A 25,583-nucleotide genomic window follows, 5' to 3' on the forward strand; every position below is an offset into this window, starting at 1 on the left:
TTTCTTTATTCTGCTGAACAAAAAGAAGATATTTTGATAAATGGTGGTAAGCACACAGTTAATGGTACCCATTGACTTTCATAATAGCACAAACAAATACTATAGAAGTCAATAGGTACAGTCAACTGTGTGCTTTCCATCATTAATCAAAATACAGCAGAATAAAGAAACTTATACAGGTTTAGAACAACAAGATGGTGAGTAAATGATGACAGAATTTTTATTTAAAGGAAAACACCACCATTTTTCTATATTTTACTATGTTCTTACCTCAACTTAGATGAATGAATACATAACTATATTTTTTCAATGCGTGCACTTAATCTTTCTACAGTGCGTCGTGAATATGTTAGCATTTAGCCTAGGCCCATTCATTCCTTAGGATCCAAACAGTGATGATTTTAGAAGCCACCACTTTAATGTTTTCCCTATTTAAAGACTGTTACATGAGTAGTTACACAAGTAAGTATGGTGGCACAAAATTAAACGCGGTGATTTTTTTAAGCCAATTAAAAAATGAGAACCACTATGGTGAAAGAGCACTTAGTTTGCAGCACTTCGAACTCGTTAGCAGTAATATTGACGGACGTTTGAGCGAGAGGGGGAGTAGTCAGGAGTGATAATGTTACTGCGCGCAAGGTCGAAGTGCTGCAAACTAAGTGCTCTTGACTCCATACAATAAAGTTCTCATTTTTATCCGCTTAAAAAATCGCCACGTTTTATTTTGTTCCACCATACTCATGTAACTACTCATGTAACAGTATGGTACAAATGAAGCCAAAAGCTATGCTTGCATTTAAACACAACAATCAAAAAATTTAACTTATCATTGAATGACAGAAAAATTATTTAGCAACACTATGCAATGACCGACCCTTTAAAGTGACATGACATTGAATCTGCATCACTAAAGCCAGCTGTAAGGCTGTTAAAAGCCTGCAGGAAAACACTTGGTGCCATGAGAGTCCCAGAGAATAGGTGTATGTGTGTGTAAAGTTCAAAGGCAGACAGGTAAACTGTCCCGGTAAGAGGGCAGTGCCGTAGGCTCCTGCTGTGAAGTGTGAGAGGAGAACAGATGGCAGAAAGGGCAGAAAATAATCACACAAGGCACAATGAACTTGCTGCTTTTTACCACAAAAGCCCAGGCCATAGCAGACAGTCCTTGTGAAGTGGGTTAGAACGACAGCGGTGTCCCCTACTGAGCAGCGGTTGTTTAGTTTACACATTTTAAAAATAGCTAAATCTGGTTTGCTGGTCTTAGCTGGTTTGGGTTTTCAAGCTAGACTTTGCTGGTCAACCGGCTGGTTTCTTTGCCTGCCCAACTAACAGGTGCCCCAAACTTCTCTAAAAGCAAATAGAGGAGCCTGACCAGTCTGGAGACCAGCTTGTGTTTTATGAGTATGGACAATCTTTTCATACAACACCACAACAAATGCATGCAATCAATAGCCTACTATTGCTTTTTAAAGATATAAAGGTATGGACACACTGTTTTGATCTGACTCTGTTTATTGTTCAGACAACTAACTCAGGAAACCTCCTTGTGCAATTCAGTGTGAACACCATCATCATTCAATCCAAATGAAAACACACATTTACCTCCAGTATCAAGCGTGCCATGGTAGAGTTTTTTTTCTCTAGACATGCTGCAGGTTATTGTGGTAATGAGTAACTGATGTTATTATTGTAAATACAGAGGTACAGTATACCGATTATGATATTGAGGGTATTTAACATTTATACGAATAATTGTACAGAATTCTTTCAGCATCACTATACTGTCTGTACTATAAATTCTCAAGTGGTGCTAAATTTATTTATCCATCCTAATATGTTCCACCTGAAAAGGGACTGTATATAGATCTAGCAATTATGAGTTCATATAAAAACTTTCTGTGCAATATATCACATACTCCTGAAGCTTAAAAAAGTTTCTTTACTTGCTAAATGTTTTATGCGCTTTTTAATATTTAGAGCTTTCAAAGGTGCATTATACTGGAAGTTTGGTAATTACTAAAACAGCAGATCTATATGAATATCTAGACGATAATTTTAAGCCAATGAGTATAATTATAGAGTTCCTGAATCTACGTCAAATAGTCCTGGAACACTTCAATTTAATACAGCGGAATATTCAGCACTGTACACTTTACGGTTTGCTTTGTACTTTTCGTATTCACATTATTACTGTCAGTTATGCGACAAGGCTCACAAATAGTTTTGCACCACTTTGGCAGTCATAAAACAGTTCTAGTAATTGGCAAATCCTCATAGACTCCAACTGCTCCATTACAGATGAATGATATGGTGATTTTTGAAGTACTGTAAAAAAAGACTTTCATTTTCAGACCAGAGTCATTTCTGTCATTTTTGAGTCAATTCATATATTTCTAACCACAGTTCTTCAGTATCCAACCAGTGAAGTGCTTTGAAAAGTCCTCCAGAATGGTGGTCAATTAAAAGGCAATCTCACAACGTTTCATTCCATAGTTTTCCCAGTCCTGGTCCTGGAGAGCCGTGAAATGCCAAGATTTTGGCTCCGCCTGGGTTTAAAAACCTGATCATCAGGTGACCTCATTCTATCCACTGTAAGAAGTTACAGTACATTAAGATGTTCATTGAGAGTACCAGGCAGAAGAAAGACCAAGAAGACAATGCGGCAGACCAGAGTCAGAAATAGCAATCCTTCTGTCGCTAGTCCACACCAGTTTTTTGCAAGACGGACCCACAGCTGGTTTAACAGCGTGACACCGGCTACACGCTGTTCTTGTCCGGGAGCTCAGCTTCAGGAGTGCGGGGGAAGTAGACGGTGGTCTTGTGCTCTTCATAGCGGTCGATGTGCTTGAGATGGACAACCATGTGCAGGGCGTAGGCCAACACCAGCAGCAGAATCAGAGAGGTGATCAGGCCCATTAAGATAGCTGGAGTGAAGAAAGTCGCACAGTCGCTAGCTGAAGCAAATTTGTTGGACTGGACATTAAAGGCTTGGATCTGAAAAGAAAGCATACCGTAAATGTGATAATCAAAGATTGAATTCTTAATGACAGTGTACTGTATTGTTGAGCAGGTCAATGCTGGACAATGCAGCTTAAAGGGACACAGGGAAAATAGGCTCATTTCCAATTCCCCAAGAGTTAAACATTTGATTTTTACCGTTTTGGAATCCATTCAGCTGATCTCCGGGTCTGGTGGTATCACTTTTAGCATAGCTTAGCATAATTCATTGAATCTGATTAGACCATTAGCATTGCGCTTAAAAATAACCAAAGAGTTTCCATATTTTTCTATTTAAAACTGGACCTCTGTAGTAACATCGTGTACGCAAAGCCCGAAAATTGTGCCCTGCTATTGAAAGTTACCAAGGGGACTATTTTCGCGCGGCGTGCTATCATTGCCTCAAGAAGAGTCAAGTTTTAAATAGGAAAAATATCAAAAATCTTTAGTCTTTTTTTTTGCACGATGCTAATGGTCTAATCAGATTCGATTATGCTAATCTATGCTAAATGTGGTACCGCCAGACCCAGAGATCAGCTGAATGGATTCCAAAACAGTATAACTCAAATAGGAGCTGGAAAATGAGCCTATTTTCAAAAAAAGTGGATGTCCCTTTAAAGTTTAAGGTGATAGGTAGTATGTTTGGGAACTGGTTTCAAGCTGATGGTATTTCGGTCCACTCTGCAAAACAACATCCTAAACTATAGACTCCCAACCCGTTTTAGAGTGGTTTTGGAGTTTTTGTGTGAGCTACACCAGCTTGGGCACGTAGGATCAGGACCCACCTGGTTCAACAAAACTGAGATATTTTTTCTCTTTTAAAAGTAATATGTATGTAAACCTACAGTACAGTTTTTCCAGAAATACCAACTTTAAAAAACTCTTGACAGTACATTTACATTTATGCTGACTGACCCTTTATCCAAAGCGACTTACATTGCATTACATTTAATACATTTTCATCAGTACGTGTGATTCCTGGGTATCGAACCTACAACTGTTAACGCAAATGTGATACAGGAACAGTAAAGCATGTTTTGTGGCAGCTACCTGAAAATCAGTAAAAGTGATGTGCCAGTTTGCCGAACTGTCAGTGTGCGAGCTGGGCACCAGTAGGGTGTCATATTTCTGTAAGCTGCTGACATGCTGGCAGTGGTAAGAATAGGTGGCGGGGGCATAGACCTCTGTTGCATTGAACGTGGCCTCATGAGTCCAGTTGTAGTGGATATGAACGCTGTCCAGAGTGAACCAGTTTTGGTTTACTGATTCATAAAATGTGTTGGACATCTGAAGCCTTTAGCGCAGAACACAGACAAAAGAAACAAAATTACTGACCAGTTATTATCAGCCTGTGATATTGTGCACAAGCTTTTGTAAAGAAGAGTGAAATCACCTGATTACAAGTCCCCTGATGTCCTCCACATCGCCCAAGCGCAAAGATAACCTAAAAGAATGTCATCAGTATTCACAATTACAATATCTACTAATATTTACTAATATAAGGTTTAGGTTTCATATAAATAACCACAGCTGTACAGCAGTTAATCACATTAGTGGTAGACATGTTTCACAAAATTTGACAACCAGTGTCTAGCTAATTTTGTATAAGTAATAATTAAAATGTTTTTGTATTTAAAAATGTGTTTTTGCCACTCTGATTATTAATAAAATGTATATAAATGAGTGCTGGGCATAGATTAATCTAGATTAAAGTAATTTTTCAAAATAAAAGAAATTTTTTGCATTACATATGAGTTTGTGCTGTGTGAAATTATTATATATATATATATATATATATATATATATATATATATATATATATATATATATATATATATATATATATATATATATATATACATTTACATGTGTATATATATTTATTTATATTTTATATATTCTATCAGTATATATATGTATATGTGTGTGTGTTTAAATATACATAATATTTACACACAGCACAAACTCATATATTATGCAAAAAAAACTTTTATTTTGTATGAGATTACTATCCCCATGCAGCCCTAATATAAATATAAAAAATAACATTTAAAATATGCAACGCTGTCTGTGTAATTCAGGCTAATGTCTCATAATCTAATAATAAAATTAAAAAACATCAAAATTTAATTTCTGTCATTGATTTCTCTCTCATTTTAATATTTGATGTGGTCTTTTCTACTTCAATATTAAATATATCAAGATTATATTTTCACAGAATGTTCTTTACATTATGCAGGATGATTTTATGTTAAAAACAGTAAATCATAAAAATTACTTTAGCTGGATTTTGACAGACTGAATATACTTGTACAATTGAAATGTAAGTTTTTAAGTAAACATACGTGGCCTTCTCCTTGGTACAGACGGAGCCTTTGGTGTCAACTAGTGCATTGGGTCCAAACACTCTCTCTGTGAGGTCCAAGAAAGTGTTGTTCCTGTATCGAATAGCCAGTCTCTTTGCTTTGAAAAGGATGCATATCTTTCCATTGTAAGCCACTGTCAATGGGGAGTAAGGTCCCGAGCTGGTAGATTGAAGTAACTTCCGCTTGGTTCTGGGCTGGGCATGCAGATGCCACCCGTAAGGCTAAAAATAATAACAGGACATAATATACATGTGCATTATTTATGTGCAAATATTTCCATACTCACAAAAAAATGTTTTCTCCTTTTACACCATTTCTAAATCTAAACCTGTGTTGTGAGTCTTGTAGGATGCTGGGTGAATTAAGAGATGTTGCTTATAGAAGCCAAGGTCACATTGACTATCAGAGAAAATGCAATACCTGCAGTATTCTTCGGAGTGGATTTTCAGCTGCAGGCGAATAGCTCTCCTCGTGTGAGGCACTTGGACTCTCAACTTGTTCTCTTTCTGCATCACAAAATGTTAAAGTAGGACAATAGGGGAGATGGCATGATGTGTTTTCAGTGACTCACTGTTTTATTTTTAGGAACATGCAAGAAACATAGTTTTTTATTTATTTTTGTGTTGTAGAAAAGGTAGAATAGAAAAGATAATAAAATCTGGGTTATTTTCAGACCATCATTGGGTCAACAAGGGACGACACCATCACGTTATGGTATTTTAACAGTCGCGGCTCGTGAGTGCTCTTCCGAGGGGTGCAAATTCAAAATATGTGTTTGGAGTGTCATGTGTTGCTTGTGTTTTCAAAATATGTGTTTGTTGCATCATGTGACCCATGTGTTTTGTAAAAATAAGTGCCTGCTGCACACATGTCAAAACCGTTTATGATAAAGAGACGCTCACGTTCACAAAATACACACAAGACACTCCCTTAACAGTAAACTCTGATTACACATGAGATTATGCGAGTATCAAACGCGAGCGTCTTTTTAGGTTCACTCGATGCGGCAAACATATTTTGAAATTACGAACCACACACATGACGTGCTACATACATGCTGTGATGAACTTCGCATTGTGCGCCCTCGAAAAAAGAAGTCACCGGCGACCACTGTAATTTAACCTATTGGGTCAAATATAAACATTTTCTGGGTAAATTTAAGCCAACACTTGAGTTTGTCCTTTTTTAACCCAACGCTGGGTTGAAAATAACCCAGCATTTTTAGAGTGATATAGACATGAAAGTATACGGTTTGGTTACAAACATTCCTAAAATTATCTTCCTTGGTGTTTATCAAAACAAAGAAATGTATACAGGTTTGTAACAACATGAGAGTGAGTAAACAATGACAGAATTTTCACTTTTGGTGAAATATCGGTTTAAAAGGTCAATATGAGATAAAAGTACAGAATGTCACATTTTATATTCCTCTTTTTTAATTTACCAACTCAATGGAGCAACATGTTTGAAATTTAATACTTCTAATATAATCTAATGAGAGCATATTGATACTATTGTCTCACAAGTGTTAAGTGATAAACTGTGCCCTGATGCATTCATTGTTCACACATGAGAAGCAGAGAATGTGTAGAATCAGTTTCATCAATTGCTTCTGCAGTTTAAGTCTTGCATTTGGTGACAACACACCAAATGAAAGCTTAAGGATAAAATGTTGTTTTTTTGTTGGTAAAGCATGTATGTGTTGAAACAAAATCAAATGCTAATAAAATGTAACATTCTGTACTTTTGCCTCATATTCATCTTACACATTCTTGTCTCCACAGCAAATAGAGCAATTTTGTCTTATACAGTGTCCTCCATAAGAATTGGGACAGTAGTGTTCATATCTGAGATTAAATGAAATTCCATTGCATCAGTTTCTGGTAAACTGTTACACTGCAAAAATTGACTTTCTTACTTGTCTTGTTTTCCAAACAAATATCAAAAAAATTCTTAAATCAAGATGTATTTTCTTGATGGAGCAAAATGACCTAAGAAAATAGGCCTATTTTTTAGACAAAAAACATAAATGAATTTGTATCAAGCAAAAAAAATCTGCCAATGGGGTAAGAAATTTTTTTTTATTCCATGGCAGATTTCTTTTTGCTTGTTTTAAGCACAAATTCACTTATGCTATATATTTTTTTGTCTAAAACTTATTTTCTGAGGTCATTTTGCTCATCAAGAAAATACTTTTTTTGATATTTGTACTGAAAACAACTCAACAATACTGAGTAAGAAAGTAATTTTTTGCAGTGTATGTAAAAATGCATAAAACCTTATCCACTGACTAAACTGAATCCTTTGTAGGCTTGTACTTGCTGCATTGCTGTGGCTTAAACAATGAAAATAATTAAACATGAAAGGTTGGTTTTAGTTCTTCTGCTCATGATTTGTTTTTCATTTCTCTTACCTGCGCATTATAGGATAAGATGATACTTTTGAGGACAGTTTATATTGTTTAGCTTAATCTAGGACTATGCCTTAGATATATTAAGAAATCAAAGTAGTTTTTACAAACATACATTACAAAAAACAATACTGGTGCGCATCTTGAGACAAAACAATGGCACTTAAATATGTTAAGAAGATATGTCAGTGCATGATGTTTTTAAATTAAGGCTCAAACATCCATTTTAGTCTGGGACTATATAACTCAGAAAAAGTAATGCAAGCGAAACTGAAAACAATCTACCTATTGGACAAAAATAGACACTGACCTGTTCTAATTCTCACAGCTTGATATGGTGGGACCTCCGAGCTGTGTAAGAGAAAAACAAAATAAGGGGTTGAACTCTTTGTGTCACACTGTGGCCTACTTATTAACGTCTTAGACAGATTTCCCATAGATCCACTCAGGCTGATGCAGCAGTGATGCATGACCACACGTCTGACATCTTCAGTCCAGATTAGTGTCTCGGTAGACAAGACATTTAGTCAAATGTCATGATTCTTGCAACGTGCTTAGCACCTCAAGTCCATCAACAAAGTTAGGACCGTAAAAACAGCTTAATGGCAGTTTGAGTTGCGTGTCTCTTGCCCCTCGGTGACCGCTTTGAAAACTTTAGGATTATCCTAAGATGAACCGTTTATATGTCTAATCGCAGAGGTAATAGGCTTGGCAGACGATCCCATAAACGTTTTTAGAAATCTGTTGCCCTATCTGGCAAGACAGTAAGTAAACATTCAAATCGCCTGACTGTAATGGTCTTCACCCCTTATGTTAATACTTCTTGAATTTATCTGGGTCCCCTTTGCACCCCTTGAATTGTTCTCAGCTATATCACATCCCTGCAAATACAGTATGTGTGCAATTTGTCTATGCTTGAAGCTTTATGATGAAAAGATTAAAGAATTCAGCACAACATGCAGACTCGTAGGGAAAATAAACAGATTACCACATGGAGCATTTAAGTTCATTTAGTTCTTTAGCGATATAAACATTGCATCACCATCTGGAGGACATACAGTTTTGACTCATAAACACTGTAATCCAATTGAGGTGGCAAATGTAGGCATGAAAAGATGCAAAAATGACATATAAAGCCTTTCATAGCTACTTCCATACACATCTCATTTCTCACGTCACTTTTTGGTAGCTCTGTAGGAAAATAAATAAAAGCCAAGCAAATCTGGTCTTCATAGCCCTGCTGAGGAGCGCATGTGTGTGAATGCATGAGTCTCGCCTTTGTTCTAATGCCAGTTTACCGAGGTCAGCAGCTGGGGACTGCGCTACTGTCATTGGTTTTGGACAGACACAGTAGGCTAAGTGATGAAATGAGCATTCGTGTAATGAAAAGCAGAGCTCACGCATTACTGCTGTCATCTCTTTTACAGTATAGATTATAGATTTAAATGTTTTGATATAAGAGATTTGTGATACACCAACACAGTACTCTAAAAACACAACAATTCTTATAAATAGATTTGTGCAATCGTCTTTAATAAGATTACAGCCTTCGGTTTACTTCCACTTGCTTCCTTTCTGAAGCGTCTGTTTTTGTACTGACCCTGAGAAACTTGAGAAGGGTTGTAAACCACCGAACCTTTTTACTCCTAAGATACATTTCTGGACTAGCCAGGGCCATAATGTTTCAACAGACTGCAATGCTGCATTTATACCTAACAGAACGAATTGTAAGATTTAGATCTGTTTAGGGAGGGTTAGTTGCATGGGCTGTTTACCATCACTGCAGTTTACAGAACTGAACGTTCTTATGGATAACTAATAAAACACAGGTGACTGAACTTGCTTCTTGCAATGTTATTATAACTTTTTGATAATATAAAAATAGCAAACGCTCAATTTGAATTATAAATATTTTCAAATCATTTTGCATCCAAACATCAAAATATATCATAAGGTAATAAAAATATATAATAAATAAATAAATCCATTAAAATGTGCAAGTTTGCTGATGTTCTTAAAACAAACACTGTGAATGGAAAAAATTCCACTTTTACATTTACTATACAAAAATATACGCTAGAATAATAAAATAGAGTAAGATATATTTGTAATTGTGAATTTTAAACTTTAAAAATGAACTGTATTTTGTGTGGTAAGCACAAGAAACTCATAATCTCATAGTTACTCATAATTAGTTTTCCATACAGTGATATCAGATGTCAACACTAAGCCGATCTAATGACACACATATACATAAATAAATACATGCATCGAAACGTTTATCCTATTTCAGCTCTGGCAAAGAAATAGGCACTGAAAAAGTGAACAATACTTTTTGTATTCAGTTTATTTAAAGATGCCCACATAGGAATCTCATTTTATCTCATTCTTACAATGGAGCAGCATCAGTAAACTGACTCCTACAGACAAAACACTGAAAGGGCTCTGCATGCTGTCCCATTGTCACAGCCATGTCTAAATGTCTCAGACTTAAAAGAAAAACTGCACCAAAACAATAAGATATACAAAATCTATAGCTCACATGTAGAAAATTAATTCATGAGTTCCCCAAATTCAACCTTAAACATTATCTTATTAAAACACAATTGCTAGGTGTCTCTGCCCACTGTACTAGACTGAGACATCAGTGCATCAGCTGCACAGCATCACTGGCCCATTCCCCCTCCTCATGCCAGAGCAGAAAGCGCAGCTCTTACCTCCTGTCCAGGATCGCAGGCACTTGGTCGAAGGGCAAACACAGAGAGACAAACACACACAGTAACAACGAAAAAAGCAGGAAAAGCTTGTGTTTAGCCATTGAGCCAATCTGACGAGACTGCCAGGGATGAGGTCTGCTTCATAATCTGCTCTGAAAGCACATCCCTAAAACCTGAGCTCTGTGACGGGCAGCCAATCAGGACGCAGAGGGAAGACAATCGTGCGTCACTCGCCTCACATGCTTCATTCTTGCAGCCTTTCTCCACACCCTCTCTCTCTCTTGCTCACTCACTCACTCCTCTACCCCTCCCCTATCTCTATTTCTCCTCTGCATACTCCCTCTCACATACAAACATACAGTAGCTGCTTGCCAGCCTGGAGCAAAAGGATTTATGTGTTTTTAACTCCTGTCCAACGAACCAGTTTTATAAGCACTTGAAATCTGGCAAGGTTGTAATTTAGTTGAAGTTGGGTTTTCAAAGCAGAATAAGATGTGACATGAGCTAGATTTACATATAGTGACGTTGATAAATGAGATCAAATACAAACACCCCAAATGCTTCACCGACCTTATACAGTACAGTTGTGCATTGCATAACACACAATATTAATCTAAAGCAGTGGGTAAACAAAAATGTTGACAATGTAGACTGTGATCTTGCACTGTCACAACTGACATTTTATGGTTGCATTCTTTGATGATTTAGATTTGGATGTTTTGAATAATTTAGTTCAGTTGTCTGGTTGAGGCATTCAGCAGGTTGGCACACATTACAAAAGCAGGAATTAAACACAGACTAAACTGAAGCCAACATACCATGTCTATAGACAAAGTCTTATTTAGATTTAAAAAATGAATGGCAATGCTAAATGTAAGTCAAGTGGGTCATTTTGCCCTTGTTTAAAATGTGCTTATGGTGTAATAGAAGAGCAGAGTGACAACTGTCAGTCTAATCTTTATTAGATAAGACAGACCTGTTTTAACATTCACTTTGGTCTGTGAAATGCAGTGAGGACAAAATGTTGAGGGCATAGGGTGACATCATTGTTTACTATCACTTATAATGGATGACTTACAGTTCACAAGATTACAGTTTTTTAATTGAAAATAAAAGTTTATATTTTTACAGGTACATTGGAAACTATTTAACTGATCTTCATCCAACCCATTTAAAAAAACAATAGATACCCTTAAAGAAATTGTAATGCATTTAATGGTTACAGTGGGAAATGGATTTATGACAACTATAATGGCCTCTGTAGGTCCCCATATTGCAAAAAAAATCAATTTCTTTGGCCAAAAATATGTTTTAAATATATGCAAAATACATTTTGTAGAAAGTAAAGCTTAATTGAATATATTTTTTGAATTTGAAAATATATGTAGTTAAATCTTCATATATTAACATATATTTCAACATTTATTTTGGGGCAACAAATGCATTTCTTATTTTACAACCCATATGGCAAAAAATATATGTTTCCTGGCCAAAATATAAAGTATAACATTTATAAAATATCAGAATAAAATGTATAAGAATGTATAAAATATAAAATTATAAGTATATTTTTGCAGTTAAAAATATATTTAATTTTAATCTTTTCAATATTTAGAGCTTTGTAACATGCGAAGTTTTTCTTCCAATGCGACGTAAATTTAAATGCTTTAAAATAAATTTCTTTTTACAATATATTTCAAAATACAAACATGGGCAAAAAATATATATTGGTGAAAACATTTTTTGTAAACATATTTCAAAATATATTTCAGTACATATATTTTTTGGCCATTTTTTATTTTGAAATATATTTAAAATTATTTTTTTTTTTTACCGTATGGGTCTTTACTCTCTACAGGTAATGTGATGAATCCTATTGATGGCATGTTATCTAGGAACTAATAAAACTCCATTAAATCTTACTGGAATAAGACCTAAAACACACTACATGAAATGTAATGCATTGTAAATTGTCTTATTATGTGCTGGTCTTGCTGTAAAATTAATTGCCCTTAGGTGAGATAAATAAATAAACAAAAAGAAGAAAAAATGGTAATGGTAAACAGATAATATGGTTTATAATATTGTTTGTAATAGAAACCATTAGGTTTTGTATTGGCTCGTGAACGCCCCAAAACAGCGTTGTTGGTGAATTGCTTCCCCCTAGTGGTGTACAGCATTCATACTGTACACACCTGCATTTATTTACTCATCTTATAGCTCATCATCTAATATAATTTTTACACTTTTTAGTAAATTTTAGCATTCTGTTATATATTATAGGACATACAACACTTTGCTAATGCATACAGCACTCTGCGCATTTTTTTAACTAATGAACAATGAACATAAAATGCAAGTAATATGTTTTTTTTTTTTTTTACATGAAATCAAGTACTTAAAGAAACAAATACAATAAATGAAGTGTGTCTATTTTATATGAGTAATACATTTTGTATTTTCTTAGTGATTTGCAGTAGGCCTGTTCGACTTCATGTGGCGCCGCAAGAACCGACAAGCGGATGACATCAAAATACCGCGAGAGCTTTTCATAAGGAGGAGTCTTGTCAAATCGCTCTCGCGGTACTGTGATGTCATCCGCCTGTCGGTTCTTGCGGCGCCAAATAAAGTCAAACAAGTAACTTTCATACCCCGCGCTTCTATGGAAACCAAAGTGTTTACGAAAAATGCAAAACTGCAAATTTCTCTCGCGCTAACAGATGTCGTATAGAGCAAATTAACAGTTACGAGAACAGGTAACAATGTAACCTCGTTTGTAACAACTCGTCAAAACCGATTTTGGACAAACATAATGGGCTCGGAGTTTGTTACCCATGTGCGTGCCAACATAAACATTGAGCCTACATAGGCTCGATTTTGAAGCACAGTGTAATATATCTAACTGAATAATTTCTTCAAGTCGTCATTCAAAATGCCTACCTCATCCGAGGCTTTTAAACCTCATGGGGCGGATGCTCTGAAGAGGTACAAAGCTTTACCTCCTATCCCAAGCATAGAGGTCGACGGTGGGAGGTCAGGGTTCAGCCTTCCCGAGCACAGACAGACCGTGAGGAGAAAACTCCTGCAACACAGGAGGAGCAAAGTGCAACAGCAAGAGATCCAAAGAATGATGTGAGAACTTTATTGTTCAGTTTAATTGTTGATATTATTTCTGTCGACTCTCTATTATTTCATGTAACGTATACATTATTTATCACTTTAAATGCCGCGTTTTCAACTACAAATATTTATTTTGTTTCCTATGTGGACAGATGCATAAATAATACCTAATAGCACATCATACTGCTGAACACTGTGATTTCTGCTTCAAATATCATATTAACATGCTGTGTATTATAAAGAGGACACACTGTAATGGTGATATCTGTAATTAGAATTGACAGGGCAATGCAAGCTTACATAAAGGCAAAGGATGCTGGACCAGTGTCATCCCCTGAACCAGAGCTTCCCTCAACAGTATGAAACCTTTACTTGACCATTTTACATGGTTGTACAGTACCTCAGCATTTAATTTGTAAGCTATAATTCACACAATGATGAAAAATGTCTCATAATCAAGGACACAGATTTCTTTCTTCATTTAAACACAATAAGTTTTATTTTATTCTTAAAAAGCATATAAATAAAAATCCATCAAAAATAATCTAAACAAGTCCATTGGGTTAAGAAATAATGTTTAAAGTGAAATGATATGTGTGTGAGAGAAAACCTTTAATATTTTGCACTTATTTGGCAAAATTATTATATAAAAAAACATTTTTAAATCCTATTAGTTCTCGTGTGTCTTGTGACTATTTCAAGTCAAGGCCATAGATTTGGTTATAGTATTAGGGGATTAAAGTATCATCTGTAAATGTGTTTTCATTAAAGGAGACATATCATGCTAAATCCACTTTCTTAGCTCTTAAATGCATTTTTTTGTATATTTGTAGTGTTTAGAAGTACATAAAAGTTGAAATTAGTCTCTTCAGGTGCTTTGTTGATATCTTTATATTCTGTTTTGGTCATATTTTCCAACCGGTTCTGATTTTTCTATTATCTATTACGTTTTTTGAACAATTACGTCACAGTATTTGCAGCGGAACTGCTAAATAAGGACATCGACTTCCAGCCCAACACTACGAGCAATCCGTCATTTTCAATTTCTCGCTGCGATATTGTAGGCCAAGCTCAAGGATGCAGAAGTTACGAGAGAGTAAATCAAAATGTTCGGTTGTTGAACCTGTGCCTGGTTGAGTTTTATTTTTCACGGAAATGTAATTTTTTAGTGCGCGAAGCACTTCAAGGATAACTATTTCACCAACCTCCACCAGTATAAAGTAGGATTTGCCGATAGACTTAGTCTGATTGAGGGGGCAATTACTTCTATCTTTGGAGACGACGAGCAGAGCACTTCGGTAAGCTGTAAATAACTTTAAAAACAGTAAAGTACACGGTTGTCATGGTTTAGCAGTGCTGTTTCTCAATCCGAAAGCTGCAGCCTGTGGATGTCGCATGTGGTCATCAACCCGGGATTAAGTTATAGCATATTACAACAACTTACAATTAACTAAGAGTAATAGTCAACTTTATAATTGTTAATATTCTGAAATAATACAGCCGGCATTAACACACCATTGCGATACCTCCGTATGAAGACGTTGTTCTGCAGGTTCGTCGTCTTCATTTTCATCTCGCTCCATTTCCGACTCTGGCGCGAACATATAAGGCTGGATAGACAAGTCTTCCGTTGTTGACATTTTGTGAATAACGAGTAAATAAAAAGTTTCTGTGCAGCTAGATAATCGTATCTCTACTGTTAAACTACAAAAATGGCCGAACGGGGTGGAGTTTAACCGAGTGTCACCTCTGCAACCTGGAGAGGGGGCAGGGTATGACGTGCATTTAAAAAGACAGTACCAAAACGAGTTGCTCTAAGATGCACATCAGAAAAGGGGTAGAAAGGGGGCCTGTGGGGCTATAATAATGAGGAATTCAGACCCAAGCATTGCAGTTTCGCTTTATATAGACCACAAATAGATGATTTATATGTAAAAAGGACAGATTTAAAAGCATGATATGTCTGCTTTAATGACATGTTTAAACCACTGATGGGTTCATGTCCTTTTCAGATCATTTTAGGAACTATATTTGTGCATAAAGTAACGCATATTTGTATAAAACATAACTTTGTGTTCAACTGATGAAAGGCAGTCATGTACACCTGGGATGTCGAACTGTATTTGTTAATGAAGTTTATATTTTTTTGTAGATGATCAGCGAAGAGAGGAAACAATATGTATGTTTTTTCTGTTTTTTTTTTACCTTAGCTTTAATTATAATTTTTTTATTATGGTTAAATATATATTTCATCTCTCATACTAATATTTTTTATATCTTTACACCTCCCACTTTCTGCCTGTAGATGACCTACTTACGTCTGAAAGAATGCGTTGAGCGAAGTCCTGTCGCACCCTTTCAACAAAAGTGGCTGGATGCCATGTTGGCCCGAGTATCCCCTCAGCTCCGCCAGGGACCCGGCAGACTAGAGCTACTGGAAGAGATATGCAGGGAGGTCAGTGAGAGCTATCTCAGAGTCATGATCAAGCACAGAGGTGAGTCAAAACCACTCCGGGTTTGCTTATTTTAAAAAAATATATACTTTTTAAATCTTTTAAATACAAGGGACATTTTTCAGGCGCGTTATTTAAAAATTGTGATGAAAATGTATTTAACTTTAGTTTTAAAATTTAAAATTTAAAATTTTTATTATTTCAATTTTGTTGTTATTAATGTTTTTCATAGTAAATACTACACTAAAAGATCCACGGTCACCAGATCTTGCTGAAGAAAATAATGCAACTGCAGAGTAAGTGTGTGGGTTCCTACAGACAATGTTTATTACATTTGTCGAATTATAATAATTTGTGATGACCAAACAGAGCAATACTTAAGATCTTGGTTTTGCTTTGTCAGGATTCTAGATTTCTCCTGTCCATGGCATGACAGTTATGTTCAGAGTCGAAAGGAGATAAAGAAGAATCTACACATATTACATCCAGTCATGAAAAGCGTCCTCGATATTTGTTACAGCACATTCTCCAATCTGCTCCTCATTGATCTCTCAAACTGCAGGTACTGTGTGTTTCTAACAATTATATAATATTTAAAGACAATTCTTGATATTTCATGCTGTAGAATAACAACTGATAGTGGTGGAGTAATAAATAATCACCGGTGTTAAATGTCCATATGTTTAAATCTCATCTTGACACCTTTCATAAAGGTCTGCAGGGCCTGTAGACTGTGAGAGCCTGAGCAACAAAGTGGCTGTGGAGTGTGAGAGAGTCGAGAAGACGCTTATGAAATCCTGGTTCCCCAAAGTCATTCACCTTCTCACCAGCAAAGACACCCTTCAGAGGGTGAAACCCAGAAGGCTTGACTCCTTTCACAACTGTGCCTCAACACTGATATCTAACCAGGTAAATCGAGTCTTATCTTTGATAATGTTTCAGAGTTGCTGGAATTAATAATGTCATAATGTGATATCTTTTTAGTTTTACAAAAAAGTAACTTGGAGTAACCACCATTAACATAACCTTTAATCAAAAACCGGCCTACTTCTTTAAAAAACAACGACTAATGACATTCTGCACAGTTTTGGTTCTTTTCCATACAATAAAAAGTGAATGGGGACCAGAGGCTGTCAAGCTCCAAAATTATCAAAAAGCACCATAAATGTAGCCCATGTGTTTGGAAATCCTGTTTAAGGCCCATGTCCACCAAAGGATTTTAAAAAACATGATATGGAAGCACTGCATTTTTTTTATGATCGTTTGTTCTAGTCGCACAGAGTTGAAAACTGTTAAACTTTAGAAAAAAACCCCGCTGGGATCATTAATGTCACTTTTCACTCAGTCGTCACAATGCGTTCATAATTCTGTTTGTCCTAGCGACGATTTTAAACAATTGAGGAACCATCCTCCCAGTAACTGATGACCTGAATTCTTTAAAGCCACGATATGTATGATTTTTGTAATAAAATGTCCAAAACCACTTGCACATTGTGATATATTTCATGCAGTTATGTACAAAAGTACACAAGGATTTGCAAATCCTATTTTAAATAATAATAATTTCCTCATCCATAAACATGATTAGTGAATCCCATACGTCTCTGGATGATGAAAACAACATCTCCTATATTTCCACTCTCATTCATAAGGTCATTTATGCTGGTTACACACCAAAAGATTTTTTACATCTTTCAAAATGTGATAGACCACAAATATGAGGATAAAAAAATCTTAGATTTAACCGTTTTGCTCCTATAGTGTGTGGTGTGCCATAATGTGTCAAAGACAGCACAGCACACACAAACAGATTTTCAACTAGAGTCTCGACTGTGAACACAGGAAATCTCATAAAATCTCGCGAGACTTCAGAATAAGCATGGCTGACGATATGCAGGAAGAAATTTCAATAATGGTGTTTGGAATGATTTTCACAGAAAATTTTAGGAAAAAAGAAAGGGGTGTAGGTGAAGTTGTGGAGCCAGCGGGAACATGGTCTGTACAAGTTCACTTCGCATCAACTTCACTTTGTGCTGCGCCATGACTGCTTCCATCTTCCATAATCTTGCTTTCTGATTGGATATTGTTTGGTTTCACGTGATAATCTCAAGAGTGTGCGCACATTTGTCCTTGGGATTCCCTCCACAGATCAGGATTTCTGATCTGATTTGCGATCAGGGCGGCTACAACGTTCTTCCAATCAGGTTCGGACACTCTTAACACACCTCACACCAAGGGAAAATATGATAAGATAATCTGTAGAACCATCAAGATAATTGGGACATAGCTGGGATTGTCGGAAGGGGGGAAATCGGTCGAAAATCAGCCTGATTATCTTTTGGTGTGTACCCAGCATAAGCGTCGCCTTTGTTATTGTTGTAAAAATGCAACCTCTGGTGGTGACATCCTACATATTGTCCCTTTAAATAGACTTTTGACAAGCTATCTGTATTCTTATTGATTGTGGATAAATAAAAAACTAATTGATGTGGTTTGGTTTTCTGTTTTATTTCTAGCTGAAGACACTAATTGAGAGGAGTGTGGTGGAATTTGTCAGCCTCTTTGATCCTCTTAATATCAGCAAGCTCCCGCTATTTAAGATGGACTTGATATTTGATGATGAAAAGATGGATTTTTACCCCAGCTTTCATGATCTAGAGGAGGCTGTGCTGGAAATTTTAAACCTCATCAGCAATACCATGCAGGTATTTTGATGGACAAGTGAATGATTACTCTAAATCACCTGAAATATGGGTTACTCTAATAAGATTCTGACTTATCTATGAATCAGATACAATTCTACATGCTTATGTTTGTTAGAAACATATCTCTAACCTGTTATTCAGAAAGTACAGACGTCCCAGTCATGGCTAGAAGAGGTCAACAATCCTGTCGTGGATGCCAAGCTTCCAGATCATGTTCAGATGTGGGCACAGAACACACTTAGAAAAGCTGTGAGGAAAAACTTGGAAGGACCTTCCAAACACTTACAGAGCTATGGTGAGTATCTCAGCTTTATGAATATTGGGAATAAACCAAACATTACTATTACTCTTGCTAATATGGTTAGTGGTAAAAAAAACCCTGAACAATAAACTTGTTTCTTTCAATGGATGTTCTTTAGTTAATTCATATGACTGGTTAGTCAATGGAACCGCACAGGCACAAGTGGAAATGTTAATGAAAGAAGAGCATTCTTTTGAAGAGTACACTAAGGTACACCTGCTCATATTTAATTACATCTATGCCATTTATTCATTATATAGCAGTGTGTCTGTGTATAATCTATTTTATGCTACATGTCTGTTTTATCCTATGACTGTATTTCAGCAAGTGGACCATTTTAGGTCATTGTCACAGGAGATATCTGGTCTTCCCTCTTTGATGCATTTTGACATGGTACGACTAGACTGTAAGGAGCTCAAGCAAGGCCTTACAAAGAAAGCTGACACCCTTTCCGAAGTTCTTGTGGGGAAGCTTGTCAACTCGCTACATCAATCCAGTCTTCAGTGAGATATGCTAGAGTTGCTTTGTCAATATGTCAACCACTTTCTTTAGATATGTGGTATATTTAAGCATAATTTTGTATTTTCTAGGATCTGTAAAGAAAGTCCCTGAGACAACAGAGGATATGACACCGATGATAGCTTACATTGACCATGTAAAAACCAAAGAAATAAAGGAGCTTAACAACAGGATAATAGTGGGTATCTCTTTTTTTATTATTGCATGTTTATATCTACGTGTCCTTCTGTGAATAATAATTAAAATGACAACTGTTTATTAGGGTTGTGACAATTAATCGGGGCAAATGCGCGTTTTCTCAATGAATGAATTTGAATGAATTGCGGTGAAATGCTGCCACATTCAAAAGCCAGAGGGTGTCTTGTGCAGAAACTCTATTTGTGCCACAGAAGAAGTATCATTACAAACACTATTCCAGGAAATATCTAGAGGCGTATTTATATGGCGGTTCTTCAGATTGTTTCAGGTATTTTCATGATAATAGAGAATATTTTGGATGATTGTGTTTGACGAGTGTTGCTTTTTTAAATGCACGTTATAAACGAGTCAAACTCATAGTGATCTATTTCGACCTCACTCAGACCGTCACCACAGTCTTATCCTGAATGACGCCATTCTTCCGCCTATCCTCGAGACCTAATATCAACAATAGCTGTGTCCCAATTCAAAGGCTGCGACCTTCTAAGGACGTATTTTAAGACCGATTGCGTCACAGCAGCGCGACTTAAGGCCAGTAAGGCCGTCCCAATTCAAAGGATGCTTAGAATGAAGCCTCAAAATGCGTCCTAATTTCTCCGCGCTGTTAAGGATAGAACAAATGGATTCTTAACAGCCGAGGATATCCCAAGAGTCATTGCGCGTCTGCAACGGCTGCATATAATGGGTGGATATTCTAAAATAAACAATTAAAACCTTTATTAAATAAAAGTGTATTTATCAGAAAACATTTTTTCTTGTCACTGTTTTAGTATTATAAGTTATGTTTTGTGTTAATAATATTCTTTTTATGTTGCGTATATTTATAAGGTTGATTAATTTGGTATACTGTTGAATAGTTTAATATACATCAACGTGTCATATTTCTACAATAAATTAATGATTTTTCTGATCTCATATTTATTTTAATAAGTCAGAAACGTGCAGGTGGGCGCGTGCAGCAGGTGACGCTAATTATGGGTCCTCCGAAGGTTAGACCGTCTCATTTCAGTTCTCTTCGCGAACTTCTGAGGCTTCCACCTTGAAAGACCGAGTGCTCACCTTTTAAGGTCGAATGCTCATAAGGTTGCAGCCCTTGAATTGGGAAACAGCTAATGTCAAGTGACTGATCCTAGGTTGGCTATATAACATCCGGATGAATCAAAAGCACTTCCTCTTGCCTTTCTCGCCTCATCTGAGACCGAAGCGGTAGAGCGCATTTTTTAAAACTTATTTACAGGAGAAGACTAAACGTTTCAATCCGTCACGTTTTTTTTTTCGTGCAGGTGCTTTATGTCACTGAAGATTGCGAGGGTTTTCTTCTCATTTATCTATCTCTGCGCGTTGTTGGAATGCTAGTCGGTGAGTATTGCTTTAGTTTTATAGTTTGTTTTTCAGGTGCTCTGTCTTACGTCAGCTGTTCGCAGCAGACAGTAGTTTTTCCATCACAGTTTACTGCGTGTACGCACGAAGAATGGGGGATATATAAATTTCTTAAGACCATATGATTTTCAAGCAGTTTTGTTCGCAAACTCAATTTTGAATTGATTACGAGCAGTGATTCATCACAATCCACATTATAAATGGTATACGGTTAGTTATATTATTTAACTAATACCAAGTAGTTTATTTTTCAAAATTACAGTTTATAAATAAATAAATAAAATAAAGAGTTTTTTCTGCCAACCTAAGAGCTCTGTTCGCAGACTTAAAAGGTGATTTAATGAAGGGTGATTCGTCACAATCTATTTGTTAATGGCATGTTATTTGTGTTTGTTAACTAAATGCCATACAGTTTATTTTGAGATTTTGTTTAACTTAAATCAGTGAAAATACTGTGATTTGTTACAGCTATTAATTGCTGTTTCTTTCATATCTTAAACTGTTATCATATTAAGTGAACTCTAACTTCTCATCATGAGTCAGTCAAAATGTAGATTTTGTCAATCGGTTATGCACCCACGGGATGGGCAACGGGAATGCCCCTCCTGTTTGGGTATGCAGCATTTATTAGATGACATTGAAAGCCCATGTGCAGCTGCAAAGGAGCTTTCTATTCAGGAGAGAATACAGAGAGCAAGACATTCAACTGGTGGTAGTAAAGTGATTCCCAGTGCTGCGGCAACTCAAGAGCCCAAAGATGACACACAATTACATATTTTGGCAGCATTACGTGACTTAGCTAGTAAGCTTGAAACGTGTAGTTCTCCAGTAAGCACACAACCATCTGTACTAACTGTTGCACCCTCTCTCAGAGATGATTTAACATCATGTCAGGAAGAGAGGGAGGATTCTACGGATGCTGTATCACTCCACGCTAATGAAGAAAATGATGAAGAGGAATCTAAGTCAGACGTTTCAATAGGGAATCCTCAGTCTGATATCCTTTCACACATCTTAAGGGGAGCAAGGATACTGGGCCTTGACACTCAGGAAGAAGCTGCTGCAGCCCCAGCCCTCACACAAGGTGTATGGACTGGCATTTCTTGTACACAGCCTCCTGTGTCTATTCCTGTGGCTGATGATTATTCCCAGATGCTAAGGAAAGCCTGGAATAATCCAATGGCTGCACCCCAGTTTAACGCAGGCTGTAGACGGTTTGCTAAATTAAATTACCCCGCTGAGAGTGGTATGGGAAACATGCCTCCAGTGGAGGGAGAGATGGCAACCTTAACAACTCTGGGACCGGACAAAGTTACAGACAATCCCCGTTGTCCTGGTAAGGAATGTCAAAAGACTGATCGATTAATGAGCCAAGCGTACAATGCAGCTACCCGGCCCACCCGATCAGGGAATGCTTTGGCAATAGTGTTGGCTGCTTTGAGGAAAGTTGTCAATACAGAAGAGCGTGATGTCATGAATCTAATTGACACAGCACTCATCACACATTCGCAGCTTACCAGGGATATTGGAGCATCTATATCCATCTTCAGCAATTTTAGCCAGAAGACAGATTTGGTTAGCTCAGACAGATTTGCCTGAAACCATTAGAAGAGAACTGACTAGTATGCCAGTGGTTCCAGGATGTGTATTTCACACCGATTCCCAGTCCTTACTGGATACTGCTGACCAGGCAAGACGCAGAAGAGAATCGGTTCAGCAAACATTTGGTGGACCTACTAGATATGGTCATAGAGCTGCTCATTCCTTTCAGTCCTCACGTTTTCATCATTCAGAGCCTTGGGGGCATGACAGAAGACGGACTAGGGGTTACCAATCCCATGACAGGGGCACTAGACCATTTTACCAAACTCCCCAAATGGACCAGTTCCACACTCCAGGTAGGGGAGGACCTCTTAAAAGGCGACCTACCGGGGGTTTCAAACCCAGAGGCCATGCATAGCGGTCTCGGAGTCGCCGGAGAATGCTCCCAACTAAGCCTGTACAGTTGGGAGAAAGTAACATCAGATCCTTGGGTTCTAGATACAATCAGGAAAGGATACAGGATACAATTCCGGTGACGTCCTCCTACTTTTTCAGGGGTTCATATGACTGTAGTCAGAGACCCAGCCCAGGCACAAATTCTGACCAACGAGATCATGGTCTTGCTACAGAAAAAAGCAATTGTACAGATAAACACCAAAAAACAGCTAACTGGGTTCTATTCGAAATATTTCCTAGTACCCAAGAAAGATGGTGGGCTTCGACCCATTCTGGACTTACGACAACTGAACAGATTTATAAAGGTATTACCTTTCAAAATGCTGACTACAGTGCAAATTCTGGAGTCCATAGAACTGGGAGAATGGTTCACTTCCATAGACTTAAAGGATGCATATTTCCAGATACCCATCTGTCGGGATCATCACCCCTTTCTTCGCTTTGCCTTTCAAGATCGGGTTTATCAGTTCAGGGTCCTGCCATTAGTGTTAATTTTGTCACCTATTTTTAATTTAGTCTTAGTCTTGTGCATATCTTTTTGTGTTAGTCAAGTTTTAGTCGACTTAGGGGCGGTTTCCCGGACAGGGATTAGACTAGTCCTAGACTTAAACACTTTTAAGAGCTCTCCAAACTGAAAATAACTTGCACTGACATATCTTAAAATACATCAGTGCCCTTTGTTTTACCTCAAAATGCACACAGGTAATGTTTTTAGTAAGGCATGTTTGTTAAAACTAGTTATATTTCCTAATTAAACTAAGGCCTAGTCCTGGATTAAGCTAATCCTGGTCCGGGAAACCGCCCCTAAAAGTCTCATCATTTTAGTCTAGTTTTAGTCAAAAGACAACTCAAGGTATCTTAGTCAGTTTTTAGTCGACTAAAAGTCTCGTCATTTTAGTCTAGTTTTAGTCAACTAAAAGTCTTGTTATTTTAGTCTAATTTTAGTCAAAAGAATACTTAATATATTTTAGTCAAGTTTTAGTTAAAACATTTTTGTCTCTTTAAAAAGAAATTATTTCTGATAACCATTTTAGTCAAATAGGGTTACACACATCTCAAATATTGGTTACACTTGTTGAATGATTTTTGTTGAATGCAACTTTGTTAATGGCGGTGACGTATCTCTATTGCGTGTAAATTGCGTCACCATTCATTCAGTGATGGGCGATAGGAAAGCACCCAGACAGCGATCAGTTACTAATAATAAGCTTTTGTCCTCACAATATACTGTACATTCAGAATACTTGAATAATATAAGGTACATCAACAATGTTGGTAAAAAGCGAATGTGGATCAGAAAGACAAGCCGTCTAAGTTACTGAAGACAACAGGTACACGAGAATATGACACAAAAACATCAACACAATGCTGCATAACACTAAACTTTTTAGCTGTTTGTGAAATATTAATCATAATGTGTGTGGGCTTATTTTACACATGAGACTCTTACTGACCTGATCGCGTATGCCTTTTCAATAGTAGAATCGCGCTGCGTGTGCGTGCAATTGTTGAAAAACCATATGAAGATTACAAAAATCTGATGGAAACAACGGAGAAATATCAATATTTCTCATATGTAATACGTTTGTAGACTAACTGCTAATGGATGTTATATTGTGAACACTTAGCATGAAGATTTCAGCAGCGCGAGCTTGTCTGGAGTTATGACATACGCGCAGTTTCATAATAAGAGCACGCAGTCTTTTTATGAATGAATTCACATTTAAATATGACCTCATTGCATAAACTGTAGTAGAGACGATTGAAGACGAAAATGAAGAGAGATTTTATCTTAGTTTTTATTTTATGCAAAACATTTTAGTCTCGTCTTTTTTCGTCAACAAAAATGCATGTTAATTTAGTATAGTAAGCGTTTTTGAATATGTGTGTAGTCTCGTCATCGTTTCGTCTTAGTCATGGAAAAAAGGTTGTTGACGAACATATTTCGTCTCGTCTCGTCTGACGAAATTAACACTACCTGCCATTTGGCCTGTCTCTGTCTTAAAGGGTCTTCACCAGGGTGGTCTCAACAATGCTTCATCCTTATCAGTGTGCAGGTTTGAAAATTTTGTCATACCTAGACGATTTGCGCTCCTTCCCACAGTCATGAAGGACACAGATAGTTCTTCAATATGTCAAATCTCTTGGCTTCAAAGTGAACTGGGAAAAGAGCAATTCAATTCCCAGACAACAGACAGTGTTTGTGGGAATTTCACTAGATTCCAGACTGATGACTGCATCGTTATCACCCCAGAGGGTGGTGCAATTGCTACGTCTAGCCCAGTCATTTCGCCTGAACAAGAAAATAAAGTTAATTCAATTTCAGCGATTGTTGGGTATGATTGCAGCAGCAGCAGTTGTGATTCCACTCGGCCTCCTCAAAGCACGTCCTCTGCAGCGGTGGCTGAACAATTTTCAATTA

The 25,583-nt window shown here is 36.9% G+C and overlaps 2 protein-coding genes across 2 annotated transcripts; one reads left to right on the forward strand and one right to left on the reverse strand.

Moving 5' to 3' along the window:
• Window positions 1–1,395: 1,395 nt before the first annotated feature.
• atp6ap1lb (ATPase H+ transporting accessory protein 1 like b) lies at window positions 1,396–10,669 on the reverse strand. Its single transcript, XM_065286019.1, has 7 exons — window positions 10,488–10,669; window positions 8,081–8,121; window positions 5,781–5,866; window positions 5,340–5,581; window positions 4,388–4,438; window positions 4,045–4,288; window positions 1,396–2,991 (listed from the first exon to the last, which is right to left on the reverse strand). The coding sequence occupies exons 1-7, from the start codon at window positions 10,586–10,588 to the stop codon at window positions 2,755–2,757; spliced, it is 1,002 nt and encodes a 333-aa protein (XP_065142091.1). The 5' UTR covers window positions 10,589–10,669; the 3' UTR covers window positions 1,396–2,754.
• A 5,249-nt stretch (window positions 10,670–15,918) lies between these two features.
• LOC135775641 (dynein axonemal heavy chain 12-like) lies at window positions 15,919–20,105 on the forward strand. The gene is made up of 9 exons (XM_065286026.2): window positions 15,919–16,102; window positions 16,293–16,356; window positions 16,464–16,622; window positions 16,774–16,969; window positions 18,577–18,765; window positions 18,907–19,060; window positions 19,185–19,276; window positions 19,391–19,569; window positions 19,657–20,105. The coding sequence occupies exons 1-9, from the start codon at window positions 15,988–15,990 to the stop codon at window positions 19,676–19,678; spliced, it is 1,170 nt and encodes a 389-aa protein (XP_065142098.1). The 5' UTR covers window positions 15,919–15,987; the 3' UTR covers window positions 19,679–20,105.
• Window positions 20,106–25,583: the final 5,478 nt, after the last annotated feature.

Source organism: Paramisgurnus dabryanus, chromosome 21, assembly GCF_030506205.2.
Source record: "Paramisgurnus dabryanus chromosome 21, PD_genome_1.1, whole genome shotgun sequence".
NCBI lineage: Eukaryota > Metazoa > Chordata > Actinopteri > Cypriniformes > Cobitidae > Paramisgurnus > Paramisgurnus dabryanus.